The 9,164-nt window shown below is 49.4% G+C and overlaps 1 protein-coding gene and 1 long non-coding RNA gene across 2 annotated transcripts in view; both read left to right on the plus strand.

Moving 5' to 3' along the window:
• The window catches only part of LOC118179206 (excitatory amino acid transporter 5-like), a 14,831-nt gene extending 6,813 nt beyond the window's left edge, over positions 1–8,018 (plus strand). The window contains exons 6-11 of the mRNA XM_035348367.1: positions 2,085–2,184; positions 2,397–2,630; positions 4,361–4,555; positions 5,462–5,596; positions 7,667–7,766; positions 7,881–8,018. Of these exons, the coding sequence (XP_035204258.1) occupies positions 2,085–2,184; positions 2,397–2,630; positions 4,361–4,555; positions 5,462–5,596; positions 7,667–7,766; positions 7,881–8,018 (902 nt within the window). The remainder of the gene's footprint in view (positions 1–2,084; positions 2,185–2,396; positions 2,631–4,360; positions 4,556–5,461; positions 5,597–7,666; positions 7,767–7,880) is intronic.
• Positions 5,048–5,408, plus strand: LOC118179209. Its single transcript, XR_004756397.1, has 2 exons — positions 5,048–5,207; positions 5,238–5,408. It is a non-coding gene; the product is annotated as an uncharacterized LOC118179209 (long non-coding RNA).
• Positions 8,019–9,164: the final 1,146 nt, after the last annotated feature.

Raw genomic sequence — 9,164 nt, forward strand, 5'->3', positions numbered from 1 at the left:
GAAAGTCACAGGGGGGAGGAACCTGGAGCTGACTCAGAGCATGAGGTGAGTGCAAAGCTGAGTGAGAAAGGAGGAAAGGAGGAACCAGAAGGGAAAGGAGCAGGAGGCAAGGAGATCAGCGTGGGGGAAGGATTACACATAGATTAAGAGGTGAGGGCAAGGAGCTTGAATTTAGTGTGTAAGTAACCAAAAAGCCACTTAGAGGATTTGGGGTGTGGAGGCAGCGCAGTCAGAGCAGCGCAGGAGAGCAGCGCTGGAGCCCCCCGAACTGCCTCGGGGCAGGGGCCGGGCAGTCTGAGAGGCTGCCATACGCCAAGCGCCTGCAGGAGGTGGCCAAAGGGAGGCTGGGCAGAGACAGACCCGCCAGGAGCGCCTCCATCCCAAGAGATCCCTCCTGCCCCAGAGACCAGCACCACCGCCGGGGCTCTGCCTTCACGCCAGTGCTCAGGGAACGTGCCAAGCTCCAGCCCTCAGGACACACGTCCTCCTCCGGCCCAGCACAGCGGGTGACCAGAAGCTGCTTTTTCTGCCCCTGGGATTACTCCCGCTGCCCTGCCGCTGTGGGCATGGATCAACGCTGCGTTAGGGCTCGGAGATCACCTGGGCTGGCCCCAGCCACCCGGCTGCACCCATCCGGATCTTGCCTGGCAGGGATTAGAGCTCCGCAGAGCCGCAGCCCAGCACCCGCAGCGGGGCCTGGTGGGCAGTGCCCACGAGGGCCCGAACGAGGTGGGTTTGTCCAGCAGAAAGCAGAGAGGGCAGGGAGGGCCCAACCATGACCCTGTGCCGTGGGAGCCCCTTTGGAGGGAAACGGAGCTCGGCTCCTCCTCACAGCAGCATGGAGAAGGCCAGGTGAGATCTCAGCCAAGGACATTTGTGTCCATCTGCAAAATCAGGCATTTCATGAGACTGTGGCCGGGTGTCTGTGCAGTGCCTGCTAGCCATGAGGAGCAGCCATGCACACAAACTGCAGCACAGAGGCAAAGCACAGCACGCCAGGAGCACCAGAGCAAGGTGCAGGACCTTGAGATGTGCTCTCATCGCTTCTTCTGGCACCCTTGAGGCCTGCTGCTTTGGCCCACTGCCCTGTGCTGCCACAAGGAACCCAATGCAGCCATCACAGCTGCAGTGGCTTCCTCACAAGCATCCTCAGAGTCCACTCTGGTGCCTCTGAAATCCAGGAAAGGGCAGAGATTTAAAGTTACTTGAAATAAATGTTATGTGCCGGGGCAATCTTGACCACCAAACACTGGGCGAGTAGCCAAGGGGCCAAGAATTACATGTCCAGCCTCGTCTCATTTCTCAAGGCTGGGCAAAGATGACCCTTTCTCATCTGTTTTCTGAGCAAGACGTTAGCCGGCCAGAGTTCCAACTAAATGCACCAGGTCTCTGGGAGTCCTCAGCCCTGAAGACTGGAGGAGGATGAGGGGGACAGGACAAGATGCTGACCATACTCTTCTTTTCCAAGTTGAAGCAGACACTTCTGCAGTGCTGGGGAAGAAATTTCAGCTCATGGGACTGCACTGAGTGCATGCACCAGGCTGGAATCCAGATGGGCAAATACTCAGAGTCGGTTTTGTTTTGCTCAGCAGGAAACCTCCTCACCAGTGAAAGCAATGGGATTTAGCACAGGCTAATTTGGTGCTGGCAGACCAGAAAGCCATGCCAGAACCCACCTAACCATTCAAATATTTCTGCCCCAGTATTCCTACAACTGAAAATTAGACTGGGAATTGTGTTAAGGCAACATCAAAAGAAGCAGTGGAATTAAGACAGGTGGCTTAATGCCTGTATCCAAGCAACTCGGCTGGATCCTTCCTTACCTAACCCTAATGCAGGCACTGTCACCACCGCAGTACAACCTGTGGGCAGGCGGCAAAGCTGTCTGCAGGCACTGGGCAAATCCAAGCACTTCTGTTTGTTTCAGGAACTAGATTGTCCTAGCATTACCAAAGAGCAGCCAAAAGACAGCTTCTCCCCCTCTAGAAGCGACTCCTCCAGTGACTACCCTCAAGAAACTCGGCGCATTACACAGTGCTCCTTTGGTACCGCTTAGTAATACAAATCAATGTGTTTGGTTGCAGGACTTCTCTTGGGGAAAATGGGTGAGCGAGGAGCCCCGCTAGTTAACGTGTGCCAGTGTCTGAATGAAGCCGTTATGAAAATTGTCTCGATGGCAGTCTGGTAAATCTGTTTTTGATCAATTCAGTTCTTTCCTTACCTGCTAGTTAATGATGGTGCCAGTCATATGTATGTCTACAAATACCTACTACGAGCACTGGACTTATTTTTAGTGTGATTGCATCATAGAGTACCAAATACTGTAATGCCTGTGGTGTAGTGCTTCAATAATTGCTTGATCCTCATAAATAAATACTCATGCTTATTCTTTGCAGGTACTTCCCCTTTGGCATTGTATTTCTCATTGCTGGAAAGATTCTGGAGATGGAAGATCCCTCGGTTATAGGCCAGAAGCTGGGACTATATGCCATTACAGTAGTGTCAGGGCTGGCCATCCACGGACTTGTTCTCTTACCTCTGCTTTTCATGCTCATCACCAAGAAAAACCCCTTTGCTTTCATCAAGGGAATATTGCAAGCCTTGCTGATTGCCTTAGCTACATCCTCCAGGTAAGAAAGCATGGCCAAAATTTGCCGGCACAGCTGGGAAGGGCTCTGGCTTAGCTGTGGGAGACGCGGCTGCGCATACGGCTGGCCACACTGCAGAATAGATACAATTAACACATCAAGAGAAATCATGCTCCAGCACTATTCGAAATGAGATCGCTTCCAGTTTTAGTAGGAAATGGGATGGTTGGCATTGCTCTGGTCCTCGGTGGGAAGAGCCTCAGTACGTCTCAAGAGGCAGCCAGTTCGCCTTGCTCTGCTCACCAGCTCCTGGCGCTTCCCAGAGCACCGCAGTCCGTGTGTGCCCTGCTCACTGCTGCAGGCTGCTTTCTGCCAAGGAAACCCAAACAGGGCTTCTGTAGGTGCTTTATAAAGCAGTGCGTGGTTATGAGTCTGGATTTTAATAGAAAACATCAAAAACACTTCTGTATACTTTACTGAAAAGCTCAATCAACTCCTGTGTATACCACACTCCTCCAAAGGAAAGTTTTGCCTATTTTGATAAGGTTTTATAATTGTAAATAATTTTTCTATCTTTAATTTTTATTGTAAAACATTCTTTGAAACAATGATGAAACTGTACATTAGAAATGACCGTCCTTTCTGAAAGACACACAAACAAAAACATTTTCTCAGAAAGCATTAGGAAAAGTGAAGTTTTCCTGCCCTCCCTGACGTCAGTGCTGTCCACGAGCTCAGTAAAACCACAGGGGACTGTCCCTTCCTGCCCTGTCCCCTATCTCTGCAGGCCTCTTCTGCTGGTGGAGACAACCCAGTCTCGTCCTGCACGGGGCCCCCATCCCTGTTTCCATCGGCCCTCGCTGCCGTTTCCCTCGGAAGCATCTCCTGTAGCCACCACCGTCCTGCCAGCGCAGGGTCCTGGCAAAACCCCAAGGTCGACAGGGAATTCCTGCAGCACCAGCACCATGCTGGGACCTTTCCCTGCGGAGATGGGCTGCCACGAGCAGCTGCTGCTCTCCAGCCAGTGTGCAAGCTGAGGGGCTGTTGTGTACGGGCTGGTGGGAGAGCTTTGTCCACATCCTGCCGTCCGCTCCAGGGATTGTGGGCTGCTGTGCTACGCCCTGCACACATTGGGAAAAGCAGCTCCTGCCTTGAAGGGTTGATCGCAATCCCACTGGCTTCTTTTCCGTGTTCATTTCCCATCTTTCTTCAGTCCTCTTCCTCCCCATCCTTATCCCAACTCCCACCATACAGCTCACGTCTGTGTGCTCGACAGAAACGAGCGCGAGGTCAGTGGGGTGGCACTGGGCAGCACTGGGCAGCACTGGGGGACACAGCTGCTCCCCGCTGCACACTGGGGCTGAACCAGGGCTGAAGTAGCCCCGTGGGGGCTGGGCTGGGCACTTCTGCTTTGTACAAATGTCCAGGCGTTGTGGGATAAATGTGGGGAGCGGGGATTACAACAAACAGCCGGAACCTGTGCACAAAGGTCTCCATAGTGCAATGCCTTCAGACACCAAAATGATTTTCTGAGTTGATTCTGTCAGTACTGCAGGCTTATGACAGACAGCGTCTGACTCCTTGGCTAATTGTATATTCCCCGGGCAGCTGAAGAAATTCATCTTTCCTCTCACTGCCATAGCAATTCGTGTAACAGTGCTGCTGCACTTACCCCGGGAGGACTTATGTTTGTATACCATTAGGCTGCAGACAGCAGAGTGCTCAACACAAACGACACGGAAAACAATTACTTATCGTTTCTTCTCCTGCAGCTCAGCAACTTTGCCCATCACCCTCAAGTGTCTTCTGGAAAACAACGGCATAGACAGGCGCGTGGCACGCTTCGTCCTGCCGGTCGGGGCCACCATCAACATGGACGGCACGGCGCTGTACGAAGCAGTCGCTGCTATCTTTATCGCTCAGGTCAACGAGTACGACTTGGACTTGGGACAAATCATAACAATAAGGTAAATGTTCACTTGCAGCAGTCAAATTAGTTCTCTGTTCTTACAGATATCAGACCAGCATCTCACCCCTTATCCATTTATTTGGCTGAGATCTCCCAGCAAAGGGAGGAGACAGGGCAGAGCCCGGGCAAAGCTCTGCTCTGCACCCCAGCTGCTGCAGAATCAGCCCCTGCCAGCGGGTGACAGCGGGGCTGGCCAGCTGGGTAGCACGCCTGGGCAGCGTGACACGGCTGAGGAGCTATACCAGCACGGAGGTGCTTACGCTGTGGTAATATATTCTCCTTCAGGAATGCCCTCATTTAACAAGCAGGGGAAAAAGAGCATCTAACTAAAAATAAGTACAATTTCAGATACCAAGGCATTCCAGGGAGGGGCTGCCGACGCAGGAAGGCAGCGGGCTGCTTTCAGCACAATGTGCATGCCCGCAGGCAGGGCCCTGGACAGCAGCAGGGCAGGAGGCGAAGCATTGCCGCTGCCCCCTCCTACCCCCGTGGGATGGGGCTGCCCCCAGGAACCAAGTGGGCCCTGCACTGGAGCCTGTCCTCACCTTTCAGAACTTGCACCGGTCCGTTCCAGCACAGAGGTGGGAGCAAACACTGGCACGGGGGATCAGGACAGGCAAGCAAATTGTGCTAGTGTGCAGGTGCCCACCGTGATCTGAAGCAGAAGTTTTGCAACAGAGGAAGGGAAGCAGAATTCCTTACAGTGAGATTTCAGAATAATTGGAAGTGATCTTTCCTGGCCAACACAGTGTTTCAGGCCCTGTTACTATATCATATAGAATGATATAACGAGGACATGATTATTTTTATTATTAACATATATAACTTATGCAACACCTCCTTCCTTAAAAAAAAAGGCAGCTTTTCTGGTGGCACTAATTCTGCAGCCTTCTTCTCTCTGCAGCATAACAGCCACAGCAGCGAGCATAGGGGCGGCCGGGATCCCCCAGTCGGGGCTCGTCACGATGGTCATCGTGCTGACGTCCGTGGGGCTGCCGACTGCCGACATCACGCTCATCGTGGCCGTGGACTGGGCGCTGTAAGTCTCCCAGAGGCGATGCTGCGGGCTGGTGCTAGCGGCAGCTGATAGTGGGGACGTGTTTGGGTTTCCTGGAGCAGCTCTAGCAGAGGTAACAGAGATTAGGGGATCACACACAAGGTCAGGAGCCAAGTGTAAGAGTCCTCATTTTCCCATTATATTCCTTAAACAGCCTATGATAATGACAGGTAGAAGTCTCTTAAATGATTGTTTGAGTTAAGGTGTTTCTGTTCTGAGGTGCCTGCTGCAGTCCATGGCCTCCTTAGGGACTGTACTTGGAAGCAGTGATGATATTACCCCATGCAAGATACAAACTTGTGCTTTTTTTTATTTATTTTTTTTAAATCTAAATCCTTATCAGGCTGTACCCCAAATTTTTGCTAGGTCTCAAGTGAAACAAACAAACAAACCATTGAAATACCTAGGTATGTATTTCAAGAGATGGAAAGGATTCCAATTTCCTCCATAACAAGAGGTTGAAAAGGAGGAGGGAGGCAGACACATATTGTTGTCTTTATGAAACGTTACCATGTAAGGCTGCTAGTTGACGTATTCCCTAGAAATACCTCAAGTCCCAGTCTCCTCCAAGCTGTCCATTCTGTGAGCAAAGGAGGATGGACAGCACGAGACTGAAAGCGGTTTGTTGGACAGGTAAGTGTGGGAAGGTACAGTGGTCACTGCTTTGGTGGAACATCTCCCTGCGAGATGAACGAGGTTGGTTAGGCTGCAGAAAGGTCTCTGGCTTCATACAAGGAGAACTGAAAACCAGCCAGAAGGGCGCTAACAGCAACAGAGACAGAAGGGGTGGAAACATAAAATTGTTTAGGACAAAAGCATGATCTTTAGGATAAAATTAACTGATACAAACCATAAACCACTTGGAAATATTTGCAGAGTATGTGCTCATCCAGGTTCCCATTTTTATTCCTAAAACATGGGAATTTTCGTAATTAGGAAGTAGAGAGGACAGAGAGATAGACTAGGGATAAATAAGAGGGGTGGGATAGATGTTTAAAAGGTAAAAAGGAAAAAAAAGTGATCTGAGATGCTTACTGATTGTCAGAACAGAACAGTAAAAAGGTGAAGTATGAGCTGGTTGTGACACTAAACCATAGAAGAAAATTAGGGGCCCCTTCATGAACAGATGTAATAGTGGGGAAAAAAAAAAATGTATGTTGCATTCAACAGGGAACTTACATCTTACAAGCCATCTGTCACCACAACTAAAACATCACTGGAGTTTCTACAAGTAAGGGTGACATTTTCAAAGGACTGCATCCAACACCAAGGTCTGTCTTCCAGGGAGGCAGTCCTCGCCTTGGTGGATGAAGACCAGATTGGTCTTGAGACGAAATACGATGCCTGATAACACTTGTCATAGACAAACAGAACAAAAGCCCAAACATATGCATTCATGAAATATAGCATTTAAAAGTACGGTAAAAATGAAGCAAATTAGGTACATGACCAAAACACACAGTGAAGTTACTAACTTTTAAGGAACTGATGCATGGGTTGCTGGCTTGGTCTTCGCAGCCATCCTGTAGAGAGGGAACAGCACAAGTATCACGGCTGCTTTTCTCATTCTTACACTCACAGGAAGTCTTAACTTTTCAGGTGAAAGTTGTTACATCAGAACAAAACGTCAGCTAAATCTTTGAGCATCACAGGGCACCAGTAGTATCAGCTACAGTAACACTGCCGGCACTCCCTACTGATGTGACAAGTACTCGCCTTAGGGCTGGGCAAACACAATTTCATCCCCAAGTGTCATCTTAAAGAGTTTTGTGGCTCAGGGTGCTCATGAAGATTTTGAAGAAAAATGCACGATGCTTTGGTAGCAGCGCAGCCACCCCTACGTGCTAGAGATGAGCGTGATGAGATGCTAGTACCACTTCCTTACTGTATTTGCACAGGGCCAAGGGCAATACCCCATTTGTCTTAGCTAATTCTTACCAAGAACAACAGTAGAGATGTCAGGGATGGGGGTTCACCTTCTAAAGCCATAAAAGACCACAGCCACTCTGGCCGTGGCCACCAACTGCAGCCTCACAGCTTGCTCTCTTCTAGGGACCGATTCCGAACTATGACCAACGTCCTCGGAGATGCTCTGGCTGCTGGCATCATACAACACATCTGCGAGAAAGACTTTGCCCCAAAGCCCCCTAAGGTACGTAGAGCTTGTCTGGGAGAGCAGGGGAACACAGGACACAGCAGGGCTAGAGACAGACACAAGGAAAGTGCTCGATTAGGAAAATAAAACAGCATTTTGTTCCTTTTGCAGCAAGATCCAGTGAGCAACACAGACAAGTTTCCTTCTGCAGAGACCTCACTTCTGCATCCCAAAGACAACGTGATCGAACTGATTGAAGAAAATTTCTTTGATCAGATGGGAGTTCACTACAACATCTGTCAAGTGTAGATCACAGCATTCCCATGCCCAGGATGGGATCTCGGTGCTAAACTGATGCATATGGATGCTCTGCAAGACAAAGGCCTTACTTGGCACAAAAAGTATAAAAATCCTCTACCCTTTGAAGACTTTGGGACTCTCCAATGTGCAGAGCCTGCTGCTTGTACAGGAGGATATGACTGGACTGGCTGTTCTGTCTAGAGCAGCTGGGATTTGAAGGTTTTATGCCACACTTTTTCTCAAGCCCAGTTCTCTTCCAAAGTTAGGGAGGAGAGCAGGCACTGGGAAGTGGGAACTAGGCTGGATTAGAAAGTAACAGAGATGGGAAAACAAACGGACACCTTACATCGGCAGCCTTTATCTGCTGTCCAGGCTGCATGCTGTAAGGCTTTATTTTCTTTAATATATTTTTTTTAATCTTTTTTATTAATACATATACACTAAACATATATATTACTATACTATATAAGGTTATCATCTAAAAAACTATGTGTATTTTTTGTCTAGATCTCAAAATTAAAGCTGAACATAATGGGATTTTCCAGCCATTACACAGAGAAGAGCTGGTTGGAGTATTTCACTTCCAGTGCCAGAGATTCATTTCAGCTGCCAGGATGGAAGGGCCAGCTGTATAAAAATATACACATATTTTTACTGGCTGTCCTATTACAGTGAAACTAATTGACCAACCCAGTTGCATCCACGTTGGTTTTCCCAGCTAAGGATCTGTTCACAAGTTCAAATTCCCATTCCAGTTACAGCCTTAAAGCACAGGCTTCCAAGGGCAGCCTTCTCCACAAAAGCCTTTTACACAACTGATTCACATTGCTGAATTCATTCGCTTCTTGCAATGTCACCTCATCCCTTTCCCCCTTGGGTTTGTCATTACTGCTGCAGCACGAGGCTCGTGGAAGCAGCCTAAATGCAGACTAACGTCACTTACTTTCTCCAAAAGGCAACACTCTTGGCCCAACTCACAGGGAAATTGATCAGAATGCTCCTGTGGCTCAGATAAAGTCAGAGGAGACCCAGAGAGCAGCTAACAGGGCCCTGGGGCATGCTCAGCACATGCCCCTTGCAGCACCTGCGAGCGACTTTGTGCAGTCTCCAGGCAGAACCACTGTCAATGAAGCTCGAGGTACTGCTGTCCACTTG

The sequence above is a fragment of the Oxyura jamaicensis genome, chromosome 28 (assembly GCF_011077185.1).
Source record: "Oxyura jamaicensis isolate SHBP4307 breed ruddy duck chromosome 28, BPBGC_Ojam_1.0, whole genome shotgun sequence".
NCBI classification, from domain to species: domain Eukaryota; kingdom Metazoa; phylum Chordata; class Aves; order Anseriformes; family Anatidae; genus Oxyura; species Oxyura jamaicensis.